Source organism: Zootoca vivipara, chromosome 1 (assembly GCF_963506605.1).
Source record: "Zootoca vivipara chromosome 1, rZooViv1.1, whole genome shotgun sequence".
NCBI classification, from domain to species: domain Eukaryota; kingdom Metazoa; phylum Chordata; class Lepidosauria; order Squamata; family Lacertidae; genus Zootoca; species Zootoca vivipara.
This window is the reverse complement of record NC_083276.1, coordinates 76,255,116-76,280,175: the sequence shown is the minus strand read 5'-3', so window position 1 is coordinate 76,280,175 and position 25,060 is coordinate 76,255,116. Positions and strand designations below refer to the sequence as shown.

The window sequence follows — 25,060 nt, the reverse complement described above, 5'->3', positions numbered from 1 at the left end:
TCAGCCGGGGTGTTCCTTACGGCTAGCCGCTTAGAGGGTGGCAAGCCCGGCTTCGACGCCTCGAGGCAGGCCCCGGGGCAGCCGTAGCAGCAGCAGGAAGAGGAGGTTTGGACGCGGCTCTAACTGGCCACGAGGCGAGCTTCATTTCCCCTCGAGCGGCCCCAGCGTAGCTGGCCCTGCCCCTCCGCACCTGCTGCGAACACGTTGCGCGCCAGGGGGAGAGAAAAAAGTTCAAGCAACGACCGAAGAGTTTCCCTTCCTTCTTTTCCTCCCCCTTCATCTGGCGAGTCCGGCTTCTTCAGGCATTTCCGGGTTGGGAAAAAAGAAAAGAAAAGAAAAGCCTCTGTTTATTTTCTGTTTGCGCATCGACCCCAACTCTTTGGACTGCTGGTTTAACATCAGCGAAGGAAAATAAATCTCCCCCTCCCTTCTGCGTCTCTTCTCCAGGTGCCTTCTTGATCAGAGGGACCAGGGAACACCGGGAGCGATCGGAAACTTGGGGTCCCTCCCGCTTTCTGAGAAGATAGCTATTGCAGGGTCTTGGGGGCCGTTTCTCTCGACATACGCCTCACACACATATCCAGGTGAGTTTGTGCTGGACCTCACCTGGCTAACGCGGCTTCCCCTCACAAAGGAACCACTATTTCCACCTGCAGCCCCATCTGTGGTCTGCCTTGACCTACGGACAGATAGCTTGGAGGCGACGCCCCCGAAAGGCTTGCCGGTAATGGCCATTGGAAGGAACGCGTCGATATTACTTGCGAAAGGGTGTGTTGGAGAGACCCCGGGATTATTGAGCTGTAGAGGGCTTCCTTTTGGGGTATCCCGAGGCTTCCGTGGCTTAAATGCGTCCTAATCGGCTGACAGAAAATTCCACGAAAGTTTATGTGTTGGGCCACCCACCTCACTTAAGTGGCTCCTCTCCTTGAGATTTCTAGAGAGTCAGCTGTTTTCATTCTCTTTTAGCAAACACGTTAAAGATTCTTGTGGCATCTTAGGTGTGTTAATAAACGCTAACAAACTGATGATGAGGTTTTGTGAACACAGAGCCACTTTTTCAGTGCAATCTTAGACAATAAGATGGTGAATTTGTTTATAGCCACCTTTTAAGAACCAGAACGTGGTTTTAGCAAAGCCCTCCTGAACATTTGTAAAAATGTTACGAGAGACATTGCATATATTTTTGTAAATCAAGAAAATCTTTAATAAATAAAATAAAATAAAATAAATCCTCTGGCATAGTTCTTGTGCAGTGACAGGAAGAATTTCATCAGGTGAAGCTGCTATGGATGCGGTTCAGTGCTGAGAAAACTGCAGGTGTCAAACTCTTGCATTGTTCTTCACTGAGTTGTTGCCTCTCAAGAGTTGACTGAAACACTGACTGAAATTTGGCAGGTAGTGCTTTTCCTGATGTGGAAAGAAGTGTGATGGGAAATGTGTCACCTGCTAAAAAGTGTAAAGGCATATGAGCAAGACGAGGTAGGTGTTTGTGTGTGTGTTTAGATTATAGTCCTAAGAGTATTGTCATGTGTGCTAGCATGCCTCCTCATAGTTTTGCTATATCTTCTTCCTATAAGAGATTCTGCAACCCTTAGTGCATTGCAGACAGAAATGTAACAGGTACAGTTTTCCCCATCACTGTAGTATTTAATTTCTGCTGCTTATGTCACTGTTACGGGCACAGAACCTTAACAATGACCTCTGATGCAACCACTCTTATCAGTAATAACTTGTGAATCATTTCAATGAGGAATTAGAAATTCTTCTCTTGGCATCTTAAGCATCGCAGGAGTATTTATCAGTTGTCGTAACAGCTGTGGTGATTGATTGTGATTGGATATCTAACACAAGGTGCTCATGGCCTTCTCTGTTGCTCCCCTGTACAGGTAGAAAAGTGGGGCCTTTCACAAATTCTGCTCTTCAAGTTGAGATTTGAACCCAGGGCTCAAGGTGGTAAGTCCCACGTAACCTTTACACAGATCTGCTCTAAGTATAATATAGTTGCCTGTGGGTAGTTTCAACTTTCTTGTAAGAGTATGTTGTTGTTGCAGCTGTAGAAACTCAACTGCTTCATGCTTGGTGTCGGGAACAAGGGCAGTTTTAGGCCCTTAAGAAATTAGGGTAATTTGGAATTGGGATTGCAGATAGATGGGGCAGTCTATACAGGCCCGGCTTCTGGACCAAAGGAGTAGCAGAATGAACAGCCACTTGGGGTATAGAAAGAAGCTCCAAATTTCCATGAGCCATCCTTTCTTCTCTTTGTTACCACTTGGAATGGGAATTCTTAACAAATGAAAAGAGGACAATGTAGTTTTGAGACCAAAGGATGGAAAAACCAGTGTATCAATTAAGACAGGTTCCTATTTGCGTAAGCCCTATTATCAAGAACAGAAACTTTGTGCTGTTTAAATTGTTTTGTATAGCAGGAGACACTATTTCATTGGCACAGTATTTCCGCGTGTGCCCCCCCCCCCCAATATGCAATTTTAAGCATATTTGTAAGAAGTGTCCCATCAGGTTGAGTACTTGGGTGTGGAAGTCGAAGAATGGGATAGAGATAATAAATTATTGTTTCATTTATACAGTGGCATTTGCTTCCTGGAAAGTGTGCCCTGGTTACAGCTTTAACTGAGCTGTAAATAACATGTAGGAACCAATCCAACTCAATCATACTTAAAAGCATTGACTTCAATGGGATAGAGCATGATTAACTTTATGTTGAATTATAGTGGTATTGATGTGGCGTTTGTTTTGCTGACATCCCATGGTTTGGTGAAAGCTCTTTGAGGCCATTGTCACAGGTGTGGATTGTTAGTTTACCTGTGAATCCCAGCTCTTTTAAAGTAAAATTATTTGAACTGATAGGCATTTCCAGAAGGAAACTTGGGAAGCATGAGTGTAATGCTCACATGGAGTGGATGAGGCCTTGCACTTGCAATGTTTTTTCTTCTTATTATTCCTCTTCTGTGTCCTTGCTCTGGATAACTGACTGGATATGCTGAGAAGAATATCAGCATCCTCACCTGTATGCAATAGTATTTCTGCTGTGAAGTTCACTGGATCAAATAAGCCATGACTGAGTGTTATGTACAAATACTATATCTCCTCCATAGGTTAAAAAATAGGAAAGAATGAATAATACTTATAGTGTAGCAAAGGGACACAAAGCCTATTATTACTCAATTAGTTGTAAATTAACATAGTGGTCAGATGTACCCCATTGTTACTGAAAGTATCAGTTAAATAAAAACTAACTTTTATCAGCCTTTTTCTTGATGATTTAAATCACTGCAGCCTGGTTGGGCTTTAGATATTGTTAATGGGAAGAGAGAGAAAATGACTGAGCTGTCAGAGCATTCAGGTGTGAGCTTGGCACACCCAACTGGAAGACCAACTTCAAAGACCTGTAGTGAGTGTTTGACGCTGCTTTTTTCTGCCCCATTAAGCACTCCATATCTTGTCACGGCATCAGTCCTGTGAGTTCTTGGTGACATTTTCATTCTGTGTTCTGTACATTTTGACTGCATGATCCTCTGCACCAAATATAAAGTCTGCCAATTGCTGGGGCCACACAACCCACAACCCACAACTGACGTCACTTGAACTTATGTAATGACAATTCTCAGTGGCTGCCACTCTGTTGCATCAATTCTTTGCAGGTGTGCCTGCTTCCATTGTGCACGTGGCACTCCTCTACCCTCTTTCATGGCGTTGCCCATTCCAGTGAAGTAAATGGGAAAATGTGTTGACACTGGGAGTTGTGTTCATTGGAGCCCAAATGGCCGCTGGACTGGTGCTCATGTGGTTTTGATAGCAGTTGTCATGAGTTTTCTCTTGGGTTACTGGTAGATAGATAGAAAATCTTTATTGTCATTGTCCCATACAGAACAACCAAATTGAAAATATATATATGGTATAATAAAGCTTGATTTTTCCCCTGTTAGATCTGGGTTCTCCTGCTGCCCAGTCTGACGAGTTTTCACTCTAGCCAGGTGTGGAGTGTTTCTGACAGCTGCTCTCCCTTCGTAACCCATTGTAGCAGTTCATTCCAAAGTGCCTGACATGACTCACGGGCAGTGGAGGACTGGGCAACAGAGCACTTTAATGGACGCTCTGGGGAAGGGTGTGGCTATGTTGAGCTAGAAGAAGTGCAACGGTTTTGTTGGTTCTCTGCTAGATAGACTCATGGTTTAGCTTGCTATAATGCAGCTTTGTGTATGTTTTCCCATATTGCAGCTTTTGTTACTTTTTATAGGATAAAAGCCACTTCTCCATGACCATATTAAATACTTCTTCATACAGAAAATTGAGATTTTTTTAGATTTGTGAGAGTGCTGAGAACTTGATTGGGGATCAGAGCCCTATATTCCTATGGGCTCTGATCCTATAGGCTCTGATCCTACGGAACATGAATATAGGGGGTAAATATTGTCTTTGAGGGCTGTTTTGCAGACCCATCAGCTGACCAGTCAGGAAAGTGAAGGGATTAATCCTGTATATCTATTATTTGAAGTTGAAAGGGAGCATCAAAGTGCAGATAATTTAATTTCCTTCCAGAGACCCTTTTAATGTCAGTGGATGATTCTCTGCCCCCATGTTACATTAATAGAATGTACAAAGGGTGGGAGCATATTCTTTTCAACATTAATGAGCTCCTTGATGAAGAGAAGAGAGAAACAAGCTCTTGTTATTTTTCAAGGAAAACCGACCAAAAACCATTTGCCAAAGAGATTATATTTGCATGTGTGGTCTATTTTGAGTTCCTGAGATTCATATATTTGCATGCATCTCATTGAACTCTTATTTCCTGCATCATCTACATGGCTTTCTTTTTCTGTACTACCCCCCATGCTCTCAATAAAACCATTTCTTTTCAGCTGTACATGAGGGAGAGTAATGACATTGCAACTCGGATTAACTTTGAATAGGCTAGTGATATGAGAATCTTGAGTACAAGCCCCATTCCCAAGTATGCTTACACACAGCTGCCCATCAGGACTTGATTCTCCCTACAGAGGAACATTCTGAACAGGTTGCCACAAGAAGTCCAAAAGTATATGAGGCAGAAATTATAGGGACTTGAGATATCAGAGTTGTTTCAGGAAAGACTGCCGTGGGGCAGGAAGTTCATTTAAATGACCAATAGGTATCCTGGAAAATTCCATGCTCTTTGTTGTGACGTGGGGTTTGTGATTTCAGCTCTCTTGACAAAACATGCTGGAGACAGTTCTCTAGTAACAGCTCTTTATTTAAGTGAACAAGACTGACTGTGAGGGCAGGAAGGCTACATTTATAGGGACAGGGAACTAGCTAGAAGGGGATACATTTTGGAGGGAACAATATCAGGCAATCACCGTGCTGCCTTTTGGAGGGAACCAATAAGACAGAGGATCCAAATACAGCAGCTTAAATGAACCAATAGTAGCTGTACCCTCTGGAACCAAAAGGCAGTTACTTTATCCTAATGCAAATACAGACAATAATAATACAGAGATAAAATCCTTTGACTCAATACACAACACCCCTCCCCCCCTAGTGAGCACAGCAGACGTAATCCCTCAGGTACTGTGGGGTCCTACAACTTCTACTTGATCTCCTGACAACAGGTGTTGCAGGTTCTGGATTGGGTGTTACCTGTGGTGGAGGGGCTGCTATAGGGGTTTCGTCAGGAACAGATGGAGTCCCAGACATCTCAGGGTCCCCTACCTGTACCTCGTCATCCTGAGGACTAGCAGACCCTGGTTCATTTGCTGAAGCCCCTGGTGACTGCACCTCTGGGCCATCTTCACTCTGGTCTCGCAGCTGTGCGTCATTAGCCAGGGATGAATTATCTGACTCCTCCCTGCTGAGCGCCCGGCGCCTCAGCTGATCTATATGTCTCTTCCAAACTTGCCCATTTTCCAAGGTCACATAATAGGACACAGGTCCACTAGCCCGGGTGATCACACCGGCCACCCACCGTGGACCTCGTGAATAGTTCCTCACCCAGACCAGATCTTCAGGGGCGAGATACCTTGTTGTGTCAGTCTCAGCCTGGGGGGTTGCTCTTGAATTACGGTTTGGCATTTTATCTGGGTGGACATAATCCAGCACCGTTACCAGTCTTCTACCTAAGAGCAGCTCAGCTGGCGACTTGCCCGTCGCAGTACACGGCGTCGCATGCTGCAAAAATAACATTCGTGCAATGCGAGCCGACCAGTTACCCTCCATTAAGCGTGCAATGGATTCTTTGGCTGTTCTTACCATGCGCTCAGCCTGCCCATTGGAGGATGGGTGAAAGGGCGCGGATGTGACCCCTCTTATGAAGTTATCAGCCAAGAATGCCCTGAATTCTTGGGATACAAAAGCCGCCCCATTATCTGATACAATGGTCTCAGGTAACCCGTGGGTTGCAAACAGCTGCCTCAACACCTTGATTACGGCAGCTGATGCCATGCTAGGGACCATCGCCACTTCTAACCATTTGGAATATGCATCAACGATAACCAAAAAGACCTTCCCTTGGAATGGCCCAGCAAAATCTATGTGCAGCCGGCTCCAGGGAGTCCTGGACTGCTCCCACCAGTGGACTGGTGCTCTGGCCACTTCTGGCCGCACCTCTTGGCATGCCTTGCATGTTCGTACCCATTGTTCTATGTTCGGGTCCATTCCAGGCCACCACACATAACATCGGGCTAGCGACTTCATCCTGACCATTCCCGGGTGTCCCATGTGAAGCGTCTCAAGAACCCTGTTTCTCAGTGGTGCTGGGATGATCACCCTATCTCCCCATAGGAGACAACCCTTATGCATGGACAATTCGTGCTGCCTTGTCGCATAAGGCCTGAATTTTTCTTCATGCGGACCACCTGGCCACCCCCTCCCCACCCAAGTGAGCACACGGGAGAGAACAGCATCTTTCCTCGTTTTCTCAGCTATATCAGTAGCTGTTACAGGAGCCCCAGGAAGTGTTTCTAGCATCATAATGTGCTCCGCCGGAGCAGGATCCTCATTGCTCCCGCCAGGAAGGGGCAATCGACTCAGCGCATCAGCGTGGCACAACTGTTTCCCCGGCACATGGGTCAAGGTGTACTGGAACCCATTCAGGAATATTGACCAACGCAACATTCTGGGGGAGAGAATTTGTGGCGTTTGTTTGTTTGGGTTGAACAACCCTAACAGTGGTTTGTGGTCCGTTTCAATGGAGAAATGGCGACCGTACAAATAATCATAGAACCTTTTGATTCCTGACACAATTGCTAGTGCCTCTTTATCAATTTGAGCATAGTTGCGCTCCGTGGGTGACAACGTACGGGAATAGAAAGAGATGGGCTTTTCCGACCCATCCGGTTCCCTATGACTCAGCACAGCCCCCAGGCCGTATTGAGAGGCATCACATGCCAGGACCAGCGGCTTCGACTCATCATAATGAGCAAGGACGCTCCTGCTACTCAGCATTTCTCGCAAGGAGTCAAAAGCCTTCTGCTGCTCCCGCCCCCAGCGCCACACATTCTTTTTCTGCAAAAGTCTATGTAATGGTTCAGCTACCGAAGCTTTCTGGGGTAAGAATGAATGATAAAAGTTAATAAGTCCCAGGAATGACTGCAACTCCGTCTTGTTCTGTGGTCGTGGTGCCTCGATGATGGCCTTAATCTTAGCATCTGTGGGGTGGATGCCTGATGCATCAATTTTAAACCCCAAGAAATCCACAGTTGGCACCCCAAAACTGCATTTTTCTTTTTTCAGTTGCAACCCCACCTCCTTGAACTTGAGCAACACTGCACGGACACGCGCAACCAGTTCCTGTGGGTCTTTTCCAGCAATCAAAACGTCATCAAAAAATGGCAAGACCCCCGGCAGACCCCTTAACAGGCGTTCCATGAGCCCTTGAAAAATCCCTGGGGCCACACAAACTCTGAACTGTAATCTGTTAACTCTGAACGCCCCTTTATGTGTGACAATAGTCTGTGCTTCCGCTGATTGTGGGGTTACTGGCAGCTGTTGGTAAGCTTGTGCCAGGTCAATTTTGGCGAACACCTTGCCCCCAGCCAGTTTAGCCAACAGATGTGATACGACTGGAATGGGGTATGAGTTTCCCCTGAGTGCCTTATTGATAGTACATTTGTAATCTGCACATATTCTGACTTCCCCATTTGCTTTAAGGGGCGTGACGATTGGAGTCTCCCACTTAGCAGAGTCCACGGGTGAGAGAACTCCTTGCTTGACCAATTTATCCAGCTCTGCCTCGATCTTGGGTTGCAGTGCAAATGGCACTCGCCTTGGTTTGAGTCGGATTGGGGCCACCCCGGGGTCCAACTCGAAGTCAACTGGGGGCCCTTTATAACAACCCAGTTTTCCATTAAAGAGACCAGCAAATTCCTTGCATAATGTCTCACTCATCTCAGGGCAGGTTTGGATTGAATTAAGCCCTGAGATACTCAGTCCCAGGGCGGGGAACCAGTCAGTGCCCAGGAGACTGGGGCGACTGCCCTTCGCAATCACCAGTTTGAGTACAGCCTGTTTGTCCCGGAACTGTACTCTCACGGCACACATTCCCATAACATGGATGCGGCCTGCTGAGTACGACTGCAAGGTTGCCGGGAAGGGCTCCAGAGGGGGCAACTTACCCCTGGAGAAGAATGTCTTCGCGGTCTGGTCCGACACAATGGTGAATGCAGATCCAGAGTCCACCTCCATGTCGCACTGCTGACCCTCAATCTTCACCTTGACGTGTGCCTTGCCTTGCGCTGGAAACTGCACGGCCCTCCCGTTGATCTCCGTTATGTAGTGGCAGTCCTTTCGAAAATGAGTTGCTGTGGGCGGTCTGCGATGCTCCAGTATAGGTGCTCCTGTTGCTCCTGACGCCGCCGATCTACAGACCCTGGCGATGTGACCTGTCTTCCCGCACATCCGGCACATAGCATCCCTGAAACGACAACTCTTCCGCCCATTGTTTCCGCCACAACCTGGGCAACTGCCTCCGCGATCTTTGTGCACTGTGCAGGCCTGACGCACCAACTCGACCCCACGGACTGGGCTCTGGCTCGGAGTAGCCTCTAGCTCGTCCATGGCATGCGCAACTTCTATCTGTGGCTTAGTGGCCTTGCGACTGGCATCAAGCTCCTCTCTTTCATAATTCTCCGTGGCGGTGGCCTCCTTCAAGGCTGAAGCAAGGGTAACCTCTTCTTTAGCCACGATGCGTCTTCTGGCTTTCTTGCTGCTCAGACCACCAATAAACCGATCCAGGAGAGTCTCTTCCAGATTTTGGAAGCCGCAGTGCTGAGCGAGCTTCCGGAGTTCAGCCAGAAATGCGGATACAGACTCCCCAGCATGCTGCTGCCTCTTATGGAACTCCATCCGCCGGGCCATCTTGGTCTCAGTAGGCGCCAAGTGGCTTGTTAGGCAGGCAAGAATATCTTGGAGAGATGTCTCACTCAGCTTCGCTGGAGCAAGTAATGCCTTGGCTAGCTTGAAGGTCTCGGGCCCACAGTAGCTCAGGAATGTGGCCCTTCTTTTGCTGGCATCGGTGATCCCTTGAGCCACTGCGAAGAACTCGAAGCGTTCGACGTAGTCTTCCCAGGTGTGGGGTTCTGATGGCTGGAAGGGCTCCAATACCCTTGGACTCTCCATTGTCCTAGCGGGCAGGGTCGTCTTCTCAGCTGGCCAGTGAGTCTTGTTCTCAGCTGCAATCCGGACTCTGAGGCAGGGTTGTGTTTAACCGCTCCTCAGCATTCCGGATCCCACCTTCGTCGCCAGTTGTTGTGACGTGGGGTTTGTGATTTCAGCTCTCTTGACAAAACATGCTGGAGACAGTTCTCTAGTAACAGCTCTTTATTTAAGTGAACAAGACTGACTGTGAGGGCAGGAAGGCTACATTTATAGGGACAGGGAACTAGCTAGAAGGGGATACATTTTGGAGGGAACAATATCAGGCAATCACCGTGCTGCCTTTTGGAGGGAACCAATAAGACAGAGGATCCAAATACAGCAGCTTAAATGAACCAATAGTAGCTGTACCCTCTGGAACCAAAAGGCAGTTACTTTATCCTAATGCAAATACAGACAATAATAATACAGAGATAAAATCCTTTGACTCAATACACAACACTCTTGGAGACAACTATGTGTGACGTTGGAAACCGAGGCCTAGCTCACACAACCAGTGGTGGTAAAATGATTCCTAGACTGCATCCTAGACTCCTGGGGCTCTCATGCAATCCTTGGCATTTGCACGTTAGTCCACCTCCTCCGACTCTTAACTGTAAGAGAAATCTTCTTGCAGCAGCTAATAGTCTAGCTTTACAGCAGGTGCTACTGAAGGATGCAAATCTGGCCAGAACATGATGTCAAGTGGGGTGTTTTGCATATTTTATACCTCCCAATGAAAAGTTTGGATTCATGCAAAACCAAGATAAAGCATTAATTCTATGAGCCTTGGAAACATGGTTTTGTTTTGTTTTGTTTTGTTTTTGGTGTGTGTGTGTAAATACATACAGTGCTTTTTTCTGGGGGGGACACAGGGACACATACCCCTAAACATTTTGTGAATCTAAGTTTGGCCTCATTGAGGGGCAGTATTTCAATATGAGAAGGAAAATGAGAGTCCCCCTAAAAAATTTTTTTAGGAAAAAAGCACTGCATACACACACACACACACACACACAGAGAGAGAGAGAGAGAGAGAGAGAGAGAGAGAGAGAGAGAGAGAGAGAGAGAGAGATGGATGCATTTTATAGTCCTTATATATCTGCATGCAGTCCAAAGAGAGTTGAGAAAAGCTTGTTCTTCTCAGCTTTTTCAAGATCACCAGCTCCCATTTGACTTAGCAATGTACGGTTTTACCTTTGCTCTTCCTGTGTGATCTTTGATTCTTAGAAGGGATTTCTGCAATGATTTGTGCTCCGTAAATGGCCCTGTTTCAGTCACCTGCAAGACCCTAAAAGTGTTTTTTAAAATCCATTCAGGCTCCAGTTAAAATCTTGAAGCAGCTAATAAGGAAAGAGGAAATAAAATCCACAGGCAGCCAAGGCACTCCTACCTGAGCTCATATATTTCTCCTGGTATTGGTATGTCAAAGTTTGTTTTTGCTGGGTAAATATTATCTTTGAGGGCTGCTTTGCAGGCCCATCGGGTGACCAGTTGGGGAGGAGGTACCGGTAAAGGGCATTAAACAATGCTGCTTAGAACTCTCAGTGATCCTGTCAAGTGGCTCTGGTGATGTGTCCTTTCTCATGGCCCTGTGATAAAGCCTTGTGCTCCTTGATAGTTGCTGCGGTGGCCAAGGCCAGCTTTGCCTTGGCTTGCAGCCCTAAACGGCTGCTTTTCAAAACAAACAGCATCCTACCATGACATTTCCAACAGGCTGGGGTGACTTTTTGTTTCCTCTGTTTCTGTGCAGCTGAAAACAAGCATATGGCAACAGGCAATTAATTACAGGACACTAAAAAGGGACCCAGGTGGCACTGTGGTTAAACCACTGAGCCTAGGGCTTGCTGATCAGAAGGTCGGCGGTTCGAATCCCTGTGACGGGGTGAGCTCCCGTTGCTAGGTCCCAGCTCCTGCCAACCTAGCAGTTCGAAAGCATGTCAAAATGCAAGTAGATAAATAGGAACCGCTACAGCGGGAAGGTAAACGGCGTTTCCATGTGCTGCTCTGGTTTGCCAGAAGCGGCTTTGTCATGCTGGCCACATGACCTGGAAGCTATACGCCGGCTCCCTCAGCCAATAATGCGAGATGAGCGCGCAACCCCAGAGTCGGTCACGACTGGACCTAATGGTCAGGGGTCCCTTTACCTTTAAAAAGGGGTAGTGGTGCTTGTAATCGTTGATCCACACTGCTGCAAGAATATGTGCAACATTATCATTATCAAATTGAAAATGAATAAGTTCCTAAAGTAAGCATATATGGTACTCCTCCTCTCCCCCCGCTTCCTTGTCCCTGTGGTCTTGCCTACTTATCCCATAATAAATGGCCATCACCAATGCCAGTCCGAGGGGTGCAGCAATTTGTTCAGCCCAAGTGAAAGTTGAGATTTAACTATTGTTTAAATCCCTCCATTCCTAGACTATCTGACCTGAGTAGAATGAAGCAACAAGGAACAACAAGTAATAGTTCTCCAGGATGCTGTCATTTATCTACAAAGAACAGCTGCCTACGTGAAACAATTCACTCCTTTCCTTTTATCCCTGAGATTCTTCTTCTTGCTTAAATCCTTGTACCTGCTGCTGCTATTAGTATAGCTGTCGCCAATGTGTTACATGGGTTGGTATGCAGGTCTGCTAGTCATGTTATGAATAGTTGGTGGCTCCACGTTGTCCTCAGCAATAGGCATGTCACAGGTTCAAAAACCCTACACCAAAAACCCTTGAGCTTGTTCTCACTGCCAGTTGCACTGCAGTATCCTGCGGACTGCTGTTTGCTCCGATTCAACGGTAAAGGATGGGTTTCCCAGACAAAGCTCTGGGACAAAAAAACAACAACCAACCACCCTTATTCAGACATGGAACTTTATAGCACAGGACCTATGCCTTGAAAGCATAGCATGAAAGGAAGTCTAGATGAGCCCATAGTGCTGCAGGGTTTTGGGGATTCCCATATCTGTCCATATTTTTAAGAAGCAGTGAGGAATGGTGTGCACGGAGATGGTTGACTAGCAGATATGGACTGCTCTTGCCCAATCTGAACACATTTCGCCTTAGACCACATGCTGTACTTGACATATGTATATATTCCAAGCTGTTTTGCCTGCATGGCATGTTGAAAAGCGTCAGGCAGAAATGTTTACAGGCTCTGCATTTGTTTTGATGAGGCGGAGAACCAGGAAAGTATGAAGATATTCCAGAGATCCTGAGGGAGATTCCAACAGCACATGGAGGGCACAGTCTCACTTCCCTCTACCCACCAGTGGGAAAGCAAGTGCATTGGGTTATGATGTGCTAAGCGTGCAGACTTGGGAGTGAGGTCAGTGATAATATATAACATATGTGCTTGAGAGTGAAGAAAACAGTTCTGAAGGATGGACTCCCTCCAGAAACACAGAGTGCTCTAGTTTCAAATGTTAAAACATTAATCCTCTGAGGTGGGGAAGGGGCATTGGAAAAGCAGGCCTCACCTGGGCACCCCTGCTTGTGTTTTGTTATTGAATTATGTTAAAAGGTTAATCTTTTCAGAAGCCTTATAATCCCCTGAAAGGGTGAGGTTAATACAGCAATAAGCACAGCTTGAGAGAGAGGGTGTGTTGTTTGGAAACCCTCCCTCCTGCTTTTAATTTCCACAAACTATTCATGACCTTTTGAAATCCATCTTTCCAGAAGGTTATGAATAGCAAGCAAAAGGTTCTCTAAGCAGTGGTCCACATTCTCTCTCTCTCTCTCTCTTTCCCTTTACTCCTTTCCACCTATCACACAGAAACAAAGGCCAGAAAACTGTCCATTCTGAAAATGGCTTTGAAATACAAATTTGATGTGATCAGGGAACATCCGCCTCAATGGGCCTTAGTTTTCATCTTCCCCCACAGCTCCTCCAGCTTCATGTGACTCATGGTGGATGTTGTGGATTTTTCATGGGGTCTTTTGACAGGGAAACTCTCTGCAAAGCAGATTTGATTAATTATGGTGCTGATAAGCATATAGAGTGCTTAGTACAAAACTCCTTCGTGGATCAGTGCCTTGTCGTGGTGAAGGGGCTTGAATAACTCAGAGAAGCTATGAGCTATGCCGTGCAGGGCCACCCAAGATGGACAGGTCATTTTAGATGGTAGAGGGGTACCTAAAAGAGGACCTCAGCTGTTGATTAAAGGTGCTGGGCAGACATCTACATGAAGCAACCACAAGGGAAGGGAATGGCTTGTACTCATTAAAAGAATGAGCTGTGAGCTTGGATGTTTGATCCTCAGTTCAAATCTCACCACATGAACTCACGGGGTGGCCTTGCGCAAGTCACTATTCCTCCAGCGTCAGTCCTTATCTCTGTCACGTGAAGCTAAGAATATTGGCCTGGCTTTCAAGGGGCATTGCATGAACGTTCTGCTGGACTTCAGCAAATGTGCTTACCGGTATGCTTGGTACTTTAATGTGTGCCTTGGGACATACCAAATAAACATAGATGAAGGTAAGAAAGTACAGATTCGTTTCACCCACTACTGAGGAACTATAAAGTCTCTGCACACCAGGGATTAGGTCAGAGAATGCTGCAACCAGATCATCTTGAGCCCTGGTATCTCCCACTCTTCCCCCAAAAGTCATTTAAAATTGCAATTTTCTGGTGAGGGAGCAGGTTGTGACAGTTCTTTGACATAATACCAGTGTGTGGAAAGTCTCATTTTGGCTCACCCTGGTATGTTTCTACAATGTCTGTGTCTGTTCAATCTGCCAAGTGATAGGAATGAAGTGGCTCTATCTTTCTCAGTTAATAATGATCTCTACAGTCACTCCTCTCTTGATAAGATATTATTCCAACTGTTGCACAATAAACTGAGCAAACAATCTCCTTGATGTCTATTAAAAACTCCCCAAGTATATGCTGAATTTCCTGCCTTTGGGTTAGGTCAGATAGGTTGGCCTTCCAGAGGTTGCTGAACTGCAGCTCCCATAATCTCTGCCCATTGTCCATGCTTGCTCGGCCTGATGGGAGTTGTAGTTCAGCAACATCCAAAGTTCCTCTGGGTTAAGTCCTTAGCAGGTACAGGTGCAGGTGTCTGGGTGAATTAGCCACCAGCTTTAATTATATCCAAGCTTTGATGTCATAACTTGGCGGAAATCTTGTTTTTCCTGTGGGCTCCAGAATTCTGGTTGCTACTGCCAAAAGAGTAGTGTTACTTTCTTTAAAATTCTGACAGAACACCACTGCATGAATTTGGTCCGTAAGTATGTCTATAAATCTGGCATTCTTTCTTGCTTTTCCTTATTCCTCAAACTTCAAACTATGAAGTAAAGCTTCTCTTCCCTTGCTCTTTCCCCACTACTTCAAATGCCCTTAAAAAGTTTGCCAGGTTTGCTGATGATTGTACCAAATGATTTAGGTTGTTAAAAACAAAAGGGGGGAGCCAAGAGCTCTCAAAGCAGTGGGGTTAAAGGTAAAGGGACCCCTGACCATTAGGTCCAGTCCTGACCGACTCTGGGGTTGCGGCGCTCATCTCGCATTATTGGCCAAGGGAGCCGGTGTACAGCTTCCAGGTCATGTGGCCAGCATGACAAAGCCACTTCTGGCAAACCAGAGCAGCACATGGAAACGCCGTTTACCTTCCCGCTGTAGCGGTTCCTTTTTATCTACTTGCATTTTGGCATGCTTTATTATTATTATTATTATTATTATTATTATTATTATTATTATTTTGGTCACATTGATAAATAAGGACTATTTTAATTCTGTCTGGACATGGCAGGTTATATTTCTGGTTTGTTCCACTGTCTGATCATCGATAAACATTTGTGGGTAGTATGAGCACAGTCTGTTACCTTCTGTACTAATCCTCTTCTGCTAAGCACACACCACTAAAACTTCACATAGGTCTTTCCTGTTTTCTTTAAAAGGGATGTTAAAAGTAAACTTAATGGGCTAGAAGCAGAAACAAAAGGCTTGAGTATTACACCTTCCTGTAGCACCTCTGGGTGATTTTGTATAGCCTTCAACTCCCCCCTCCCCATTTTTCAAAATAAAAAAATCTTACTAAAAATACTGGTGGCAGTTCTATATAAAGTCTTGGCGAAAACTTCCTTCTAGCTTGCCTCCTTGAACTTTGACTGCATATGATTTATGATCTGATGTTCTAAGCCACATGGAGATAAAAATTACATAGAGAAAGGCTTTGATAGTTTTGAGGGTTGTCTTCACACACACTTCATGCACAGCTGCTCCCAGACTTTGGAACTCCCTCCCTAGAGAAGTCAAGACTGGCTCCCTGCTTGCTGTCTTTCTGCCAGCAGGTGAAGTCTTTCTTGTTACAACAGGGAACAAGAAATTGACTGGTTTTAATGAAAGGGCTGCTGCCATGCTGTTTTTATTGTGATTATTGCAGTGTTTTAAACAGTTTTTTAAAAAAAAATATGCATATAGTTTTAATTATTTTGATATTTAATTGTATTTTAATTATGAATTTTTCTATGTTTTTAGCAGTTCTTGTTTTTATCTGTAAGCCACCTTGAGTCCCATCTAAGGGAAAAAAAAAAGGCAGGGAATGAATGAATGATGCGTTTTATTCCTATGCAAGATGGAAACCCCAACCCTGTGTGTCTTTGTGCCCATGGGAAGCCTAATCAAGAAAAGCTGCTTTCCCAGAAGATGACTTAATTGCTCCCAGTCTTCCCAATGTTCCTGTTCTAATAGGAATTACTTTTGGCTATATGGATCAGGAAGGTTTCCAGATTGCACAATTATTTAGGTAACCAATAAACTGGGGCTGCCTCTGGGCTTTGTTGGATGCAGCAGCTAGGGTGCTGAGCGGAGCCCCTAGCTGTACACATATTACTTATCCGTTAAATTTTTTGCAATGGCTGTCCATTGGCAGCCATGCCGTGTTCAAGGTTTTAATATTACCATTTAAAGCCTTAGCGGGTCCTGATATGGCCAGTTGAAAGCTGCTTATTATTTCTTTCCATGAAGAACTTAGGCCACAAGTGTTTCCTGTCCTATCAACGCCCCATTCTTAAAGCAATTTTAACAACTGCTTTTAATAGGTTTTAATGTTATCATTTGAAGCCTTAAACAGCTTGGGACCACTAGCAGATCACTTTCCCCAGTTCAGACTCAGTGGACCCTGAGAATCATTGTAGGAGGCCTTGCTGGCTATGCTGTGGCCTGCAGATTGCTGTCTTGTGACCCTCTAGCATACCTTCCCTTGTGTCATTTGGAAGGCATCAACAATGACATGTTTTCAGATGCTTTTTAAAAATGTATTTGTTTTCCCTGATTGCAGTGCTTAGCATTGTGATTTAGTATATATCGCCTAGATTTTATTGGTGATCTGACGATTATATTCTTCCATGTTAACTGTTTGGAGATTTAGTTTATTTTTAGGTTAAGCGGTTGTATAAATAAAAGTTAGATCTGTTGGCAGCAATGCTTAACGCCTAACCCTTTTTTGTCTTCACGCAGGATTTGTGGACATGATGTAAATCTACTTTTAGGCAGAGGAGCCTGCAAAACAGATGTGCCGCAGAATGTGTGTGTAAGTAGCTCTGCCCCTAGAGTGATCAGAAAGCAATGCGTTCCTGTAGTTCTGGACAAGCATACAAAATATCCTCGGGGGGGGGGGATTATCTATAGTGAATAAACAATGGGATAACTATTCTAGTATGAGTAGAAATTGATGTAGAGTACATGCTGGCCACATGATCTGAAAAGCTGTCTGTGGACTGGGAAATAATTTGTATGCATCCCTGTCCTTTGCTTTTGAAATGCAATTCTGTGAGAAAAATCGCATGTTAATCCCATTGTTACTAGACATCAATTTCCCTTCTCTTTATTGTCTTTCAGTAATAGGAATGGGGTAATCCCAGTCCTTTGTTTCATATTCAACAAGGCATATTACTTGGGAGCATGATGACGGCCTTTCACTCAATCAGCTGGTTCCCACTTAATAAACACAAGTGAGCAAGGTGAGCTGCTGGGTGCAGCTAATACAGTGCTTACTTCGTTCCTCCCCTGCTCCTCTTGCTGCTACCACCATGCTACAGACAGAACAAGCCAGAGTCTAGCTTATTGTGACCTCTGAACCCAGGCTCAACGCTTGTTTCTCTTGATATAAACCATGAGTGTTAAGTCAAGAACAAATTTTGGCTTCTATGGAGACATCCCCACAAGCTGGATTCCGGCTTATTTCTTAGTGGCAGGGAAACAATGAAGGATTGAAGGAAGCATTGCATTGGTTGCACCTACCAGCACACTCCTCATTTGTGTTAAGCCATAGTTGATTTTAAACTATGGTTTAATGTTACTTGGGAATCAGACAGTACTGTATTTTGAGGAGTCTCAACAATTCAATCCAACATTGCTTTTTGAAGAAGAATGCCTTATATTTGCAGTTGGATGCACTTCAGTCCATGCGAGTAAATGGTCATTTGAAGCAATGGAAAGACCTGGGGAAGAACTCTCTGAAAGTTCCCATGCGGAGGACAAGGAAGAGGATGGAGCAGCCTCAGGCATGTCTTCTTCTCTCTGCTTGAATGATGTGGGAAACATGCAGGTGGAGATGCTGGAGAAGGCCAGGGAGCTCTTCAGGCTGTGTGACAAGGAGGAGAAGGGCTTTATCACCAAGCTGGACATGCAGGTAAACAGGAAAATTGACCGTGGCCACCTCCTTTGCAGAGGAAAAGCTCTTGCTTTCCTGAACTGCCACCTATGAGCGATGTACTGCCATGTGTAGGTTTCATTTGCCTTTGTGCTGGAGAGCAATTTCATCAACATCCTACTCATATCAGGAGTCTATAATGTGTGTATGTTAAGGGGTGTGTGTGTAAGACTTGAAAACTCCTGTTGACACATCAGGGGCTGCTGTTGCTGCTGCTGTGAAATTTGCTCTGTCTGTACTTCCATTTCTTCTCTATCTTAGGGTGATGAAATGCCAGGGAGGACAAGAGATCCTGTATCTTTCACAGCAGTGTGGAATTTCTGGCAGGTGCAACTTATCATGAAAGCTTTTAGAAAACTTGTGCCTAAAGTTCCTTTTTCCACACAGCTATTAGAAATGTAGAGGCCCCTTTGCTCTCACGCCCCTGATCGATCTAATGTTTCTCCTTCAAAGGCTATGCTGAATGACCGTTGCTTGAGCTAAACGCTAAGCACCTATCAACCAGACACAAAATTCCTCACCCTATGCTCAAAAGGTTGATAGTGACCCAGCCTCAGACCTGCTGCCATTTCAGTTTGGCCTCAGGCCTGGACATCAGGGTTGGCGCAGCCATAAGGCGAGGCGAGGTGAGGCTGCTGGCAGGGAAGCAGCACTGGCAACGATTTTGGGTAAGATCGCACCAATTTCTGGCAAGATCTCACTGAAGAAGAAGAGGAGTTTGGATTTGATATCCCACTTTATCACTACCCGAAGGAGTCTCAAGGTGGCTAACATTCTCCTTTCCCTTCCTCTCCCACAACAAACACTCTGTGAGGTGAGCGGGGCTGAGAGACTTCAGAGAAGTGTGACTAGCCCAAGGTCACCCAGCAGCTGCATGTGGAGGAGCGGGGAATCGAACCCGGTTCACCAGATTATGAGTCCACCGCTCCTAACCACTACACCACACTGGCTCTCACTGAAATCATGTAAGATCTTGCAGAGCACATGAGATCTCTTGCAATTTCAGCAAGATTTCTCTAAAAATTGCCACAATCCCACCTGAAATCTGTGCCAACAATGAAGGCGGCAGGATGATACTTCCTGTTTCACCTCAGGTGTTAAATGTGCTGGACTTGGTACCGAAAGTGTGTTGGTCCCCTTAGCTGATGACTTCTGTTGGAAGCTGGACATGGGAGTTCAATCCTGTCCTTGAATTATTGTTATGGGTGGTTGCTTACCGGTATGTTATGTTTGTTGCCGTTTTGATTGTAGTGTGAGTGTTTTCTGTTGTTACATGCTGCGATCCACCCTGCAACCTTCTTATTGAAGGCCAGGCAATATGTATTATAAAGAAATTGTATCATTGGGTTGAGTGAGGGAGTTCGTGAGTGCACCATTTGCCCTTTGTTGGAGGGCAGAGCTTGTCCTCCTCCTCCCAAATTGGTCTGCTTCCCTCAGGTGGCATGGAGAACACTATCCCCTTGTTGGTGTTGGAGTAACTTTCACCTGCCAGTCCACTTGGCTTCTGGAATGGGGCTATCTTGCCCTTGTTTGAGGCTGAAAAATATCCTGGGCTGGCCCTGGGTCATTTTATTTCTTTTGTTAAAAAACAAAAGTGTAAATCACTCGGGGATCTACCACTAGATCCAGATCTCACTCTATGCCCATCTTTGGTTTAGGGTGGCAAGGTGAAAAAAAGAGGGCAAGTTTCTTTCACCTTTGCAAGAGTTCTGTAGAAGAAAGAATGTCAGCAAGTGGAGTTTGACCTGCAAACTTCCACCTGCTGAATTCCCTTCTTTTGTACAACTGTTAAAGCTCCCAGAGCCCCTGAGGTTCCTCAGGGAATTTATCCTGTTTCACTCTTATTAAGCAAGAGCTGGTTTCCCCGGTGAGTTGTGCAATAAATTATGTAATGCCAGATTTTGTACACACACCTGTTTAACAGAAGCACTTGCAGTATCTGTCCTGATGGACACAGATATATTGCCTTGTACCAAAACATTGTCTTTGCACCACTCCTTTCCTTATTATGAGATTGGACATCATATACTTCATGGGACGAGTGGAAGCTTTTTCTTGTGGTTATAACAGTCTGTCCTTTCTTTTTTTTCTCCTCCTTCACAGCGGCTACAAAGTGAACTTCCTCTCACTCCTGAACAACTAGAATCTGTTTTTGACAGCCTAGAGCAAGACAATAATGGGTATCTCACACCAGTCGAATTCAGTATGGGACTAGGTAAGAGGAACAACTACTGTTGCACAGCATGTCTGTGGGCAGTGGGCAGAATGGGACGAAAGGGCCTTAGCTCAGTGGTAGAGTTTCTGCCTTGCATGCAGAGGGCCACAAATTCAACCCCCAGCATCTCCAAGTAGGACTCTGGGAGAGGTTTCTTGCCCAAAACCCTAGAGAGCTGCTGCCAGTCAGTATAGACAATGCTGACCTAGATGGACCAGTGAGTCTGATTCAATATAAGGCAGCTTCCTGTGTTCTTAACATAAATATTTTCCTTCCTTGGACTACTGGCAGTTTATATAAGGCAGCCAAGGCAACTGCAAAGAATTGAGGAACTGTACTGTGGTAATGAGACAGGAGCCCAGGGACCAGATTCAAGCCAGTGCAATACTCCTACATGGCAAATGTTATTTTTTTCCCTAGATATAAAGCAGGCACTTAATTTTATATATGATGTGCACCTTCTGGGGATGTGTTTGCCCTACATGCTTTCAAACTTATCTCCAAAAGTGCAGTTCTTAGAGTAGCATGTTCCTGTATATTGCACCAGATTTCATGCTTGCAGAGCATGATTGTGGAATGTGCACCCACCCTACTGGTGAGCAATGCTGAGGTGGGGCTATAGCGTGCCATACAGTCACTGTCTCTGCCAAGAAGGCTCTTTCCAATGCTTCCAGTTCAGCGCTCAGCACACAGCTCCTGTGGAGACATTGTGCAGCAGCCACTGCAGAGCAATCCACCTGCAGCAAAGTGCAGCCGAAGCTGTTTTGCCAAGTATGAGCTGCATGAGGGAGAGCAGAGGTTTTTCTGGCTTTTCTATGGCCCTGTGCTGATTAGAAGAAGCCAAGTTCCTTTTTTCTCCTTAAGAAAACAGCTTTAAGTCAACAGTTCCAGGACTCTGACGTGAAGAGTGCTGATCAAAGCTATCAGGATTTGGGAGTTAGGCAAGAAGGTAACGGCAGGCTCTTATTTGAACTGGAACACAGTCGTGTTCGTAGTATGTTTTGTACAAGCCATAAATGTCTTGGTGTCCTAAAGCTCAGTGGGTAACATCTGGAATTGGACATTGTGCAATTGTGCCAGTTCCTAGTCTCTAAGGCCAGAGTAGTTAACTCTTAAAACAAACATACTTTAATGGATCAAACCAATGATGGGGTGGGGAGGGGTGTGTAGAACACACACAGTTCACACTGTATTGCCTCTTTCATTTAGTAAGTGCTAAAGTGTGACAGCTATCGTGCTGCTGTGCATTAAAAGTCTTCATATGGGCAAAGTAAGAAACCATAAAGCATTTTAATTTAAAGGTGTTTGTATAAAAAGAAGCTTATTGCAATATATGTTTTAGTTAGATGGTTTTTTTTTAGTTTTATCCTCCCCTATGTACCAGTCTGTATGCAAATATAAAATTTTATCCCCACCCCCATTTTTATTGTCCTTTCTGTTAGAAGTTACACTTTTGCAGGGGGGTAGCAAAAAAGGGGGGGGTACACGGGTGGCGCTGTGGGTTAAACCACAGAGCCTAGGGCTTGCCAATCAGAAGATCGGCGGTTCGAATCCCCGTGACAGGGTGAGCTCCCGTTGCTCGGTCCCAGCTCCTGCCAACCTAGCAATTCGAAAGCACGTCAAAGTGCAAGTAGATAAATAGGTACTGCTACAGCGGGAAGGTAAACGGCGTTTCCGTGTGCTGCTCTGGTTCGCCAGAAATGGCTTTGTCATGCTAGCCACATGACCTAGATTAGAAGCTGCACGCCGGCTCCCTCGGCCAATAACACGAGATGAGCGCCACAACCCCAGAGTCGGTCATGACTGGACCTAATGGTCAGTGGTCCCTTTACCTTTTAACACTATGGAATTCTCTTAACCTTGGCATTGTTTAGAGCCTCAGCGTGTATTAATCTGGCCCTGCTCACTTACCTGGGAGTAAGATCTATTGAATTCAAGTGGGGCTCATTTCTGAGTACACATGTATAGAACTGCACGGTAAAAGAGTTGTTTAAAGTCCAGGATGCAGTTCTTGAACCTGTTCTGAGTGGAACAACTTTCCCTTGGAACATTTGAAATAACAAAAGTGACATGGAGTAATGCAGAGTGCCTTTGAGCTTGTGAAGAGCTTCCAGTTCTTTTAATTTGTTGGTTGCCCTGATTTGGCTAAAAGTGGAAGGAGTCTGATATGGAGCTTGTGGATTTCACAAGCTCTCTCCCCTCATAATTTGAACACTAATGCAAGCCATACCTGGGATTAGAGAGATCTTATAGTCCTTTTCCCCCCTCATTCCACTAGGCAAGTTCATAGGGATTGAGCAGTATGAGAGCTCTGGAAGCACCAGGCATGAGGAGACTTTTGAGTCAGGCTGGTCAGATGACTTGGACCAGGAAGAGGAAGAGAAGAGGTTTTGCTCCATGTTGGAGCAGCTTGAAGCATCCCAGGTCTTTGAAGAGTAAGTTGGAACTTTCCAAGCTGTGCTTGTTTATTACAGTGGTACCTTGGTTTAAGAACAGCTTGGTTTATTAACAACTTGGATTAAGAACGCTGCAAACCTGGAAGTAGGTGTTTTGGTTTGTGAACTTTGCCTTGGAAGCAGAATCATAGAATCATAGAGTTGGAAGAGACCACAAGGGCCATCCAGTCCAACCCCCTGCCAAACAGGAAACACCATTAAAACATTCCTGACAGATGGCTGTCAAGCCTCCGCTTAAAGACCTCCGAAGAAGAAGACTCCACCAAAATGTTCCGCTTCTTGTTGAGTGTGTTCCATTTGTAAATTGAGTCCCACGCTGCTATGGGAAAGCACGCCTTGGTTTAAGAACACTTTGGTTTAAGAACGGACTTCTAGAATGGATTAAGTTCGACGTAAACCTTGGTACCACTGTATTACGATTGCTGTTGCCATCTTTAGGAAACTTGTTTCGCAGAAGCATTGCTTTGACCCTTTCTATCATGCCCTCTTCATTAAAATGCATGTGCTATGTTTTCCTGGGTTGCACGGCTACAGCAGGAATGGGGAAACTGTGGTCTTCCAGATGGTGTTGGAACTAGCATGGGTAGCAGTGGACTAGTAGAAAGGGGTGGGTGGATTAGGAGCATAATAAGGCTTAGACAAAATAGGGGGAAGAGATTCTCCAACAGATGTACCTTTACTTTTTAAGTTGAGGACTTTTGACCTCTTATTGCCTGGATTTTTCTCATCTTGGGGAGGGATGACTAGGAGGCTTAACTATAAAATACTTTAAAATAAGTGCTTTATAGCCTGTTTTGCGCAAGGACTATGCTTATCTATCACTCTCAAACTGATAAACTTTACTGTTTGTCTTCGCTCCAGTCAGAATGAGGTTCAGGAGCTCTGGGCTCAACTCCGGAAAGAAAAGCCAGAACTCCTGACCAGTTTTGAAGAATTTCTCTTCCACATTTCCTCATATGTCAGGGACATACATCACGAGAAGGAATCCGTTGAGCAGGCATTGAAACGGTAAGCAGTTTCTGGGAGGCATGTGACTACGCTGTAGAAAGTGCAATGCAGTCTTAGGATGCTGGAAGTGGGAGGGAAAATTTCTCTCTGCATCCATAAGAGGATTCGTGAATGCCAAAGAAGAAGGTGGAAGTGTCCAAATGCCTTCAGCGGGACTTATCAAACAGGCTGTGTACACACTAAAATTTCGTCTGTATCCAATGTGCTTCCACCACTCGTTTAGGAAGCAGTGTACACACAGTGTTAGCCACAATCCACTTCCATCTGGTACCTATCCTGTCATTGCTTTTGAAATACTGTGTTTTGATATGTCTTCGCACAACGCCCGCCCCCCCCCAAACCTTCCCCAGCTTCAACCCAGATTGGGAAAAAGAACAGACTAGCTGCTTTTTAAGCTGGTAATGTGTACACTGCCTTAACCTTAAGCAGCATAAGCAGTCGGGTTGCAAAAGTTTCCTGAGAAAATGTTCTCAATGTACAGTATAGCTTTTTAAGCCTTTCTGGTGCCCCCTAGTGCCAGAGGATTTCCATATCAACACTCAAGTTTCTGAAAAGTGAGACAGCACATCTTATGTTAGCTGAGAAGTATTTATTTTCTCTCAAAGTAGAGAGGTAATTCTCCCCCCCCTCCATCTTGTCTCCCACTTTGTCTTTACGCTGTATCTGTTTCTTGCATTTCATCCCTCTTGCTCTGTGCTTTTAGGAGGGAGGTAGACCATGACCGTGAAATCAGATGCCTTTATGAAGAAATGGAGCAACAAATCAAAGCAGAAAGGGAACGGCTGCTGAGCCAGGTAAACACCTCATTCACTCTCAGGATGCCTGAACTGGGCACTGAGCTCAGTTGCTAAATCAATGAGTCCTTGCAAAGTGCTGGAGATTTATTTTTATGCTGGATGTTGGAGTAAAAAAGGAAAAGCGCCAATTTATCTACTTTTTGCAGGGATCAATGAAGCATGAGAAGAGCAGCTTGCTTCAGAAAGAGCTGCAGAGCAAAGAACAAGAATTTGAGAAGATGCTATACCACCAGAAAAAGGTGACTTGGAGGGGGTGACCCTTGTTTCTTTTGCTTGGATTTGTATTTTACCCTCTGCATTGTCTACACAGGTCCCGTTG

The 25,060-nt window shown here is 45.3% G+C and overlaps 2 protein-coding genes across 2 annotated transcripts in view; both read left to right on the top strand.

Annotated features, from left to right (window-relative positions):
* PNPLA2 (patatin like phospholipase domain containing 2) overlaps positions 1 to 586 on the top strand; it is a 46,004-nt gene extending 45,418 nt beyond the window's left edge. Inside the window, exon 10 of the mRNA XM_035122011.2 lies at positions 448 to 586. The gene's annotated coding sequence lies outside the window, so the exon portion shown is untranslated. The remainder of the gene's footprint in view (positions 1 to 447) is intronic.
* The window catches only part of CRACR2B (calcium release activated channel regulator 2B), a 33,528-nt gene continuing 8,915 nt past the window's right edge, over positions 448 to 25,060 (top strand). Inside the window, exons 1-9 of the mRNA XM_035122001.2 lie at positions 448 to 584; positions 1,887 to 1,953; positions 17,071 to 17,143; positions 18,000 to 18,244; positions 20,369 to 20,480; positions 22,759 to 22,915; positions 23,798 to 23,944; positions 24,648 to 24,738; positions 24,888 to 24,980. Of these exons, the coding sequence (XP_034977892.2) occupies positions 18,044 to 18,244; positions 20,369 to 20,480; positions 22,759 to 22,915; positions 23,798 to 23,944; positions 24,648 to 24,738; positions 24,888 to 24,980 (801 nt within the window). The 5' untranslated portion in view covers positions 448 to 584; positions 1,887 to 1,953; positions 17,071 to 17,143; positions 18,000 to 18,043. The remainder of the gene's footprint in view (positions 585 to 1,886; positions 1,954 to 17,070; positions 17,144 to 17,999; positions 18,245 to 20,368; positions 20,481 to 22,758; positions 22,916 to 23,797; positions 23,945 to 24,647; positions 24,739 to 24,887; positions 24,981 to 25,060) is intronic.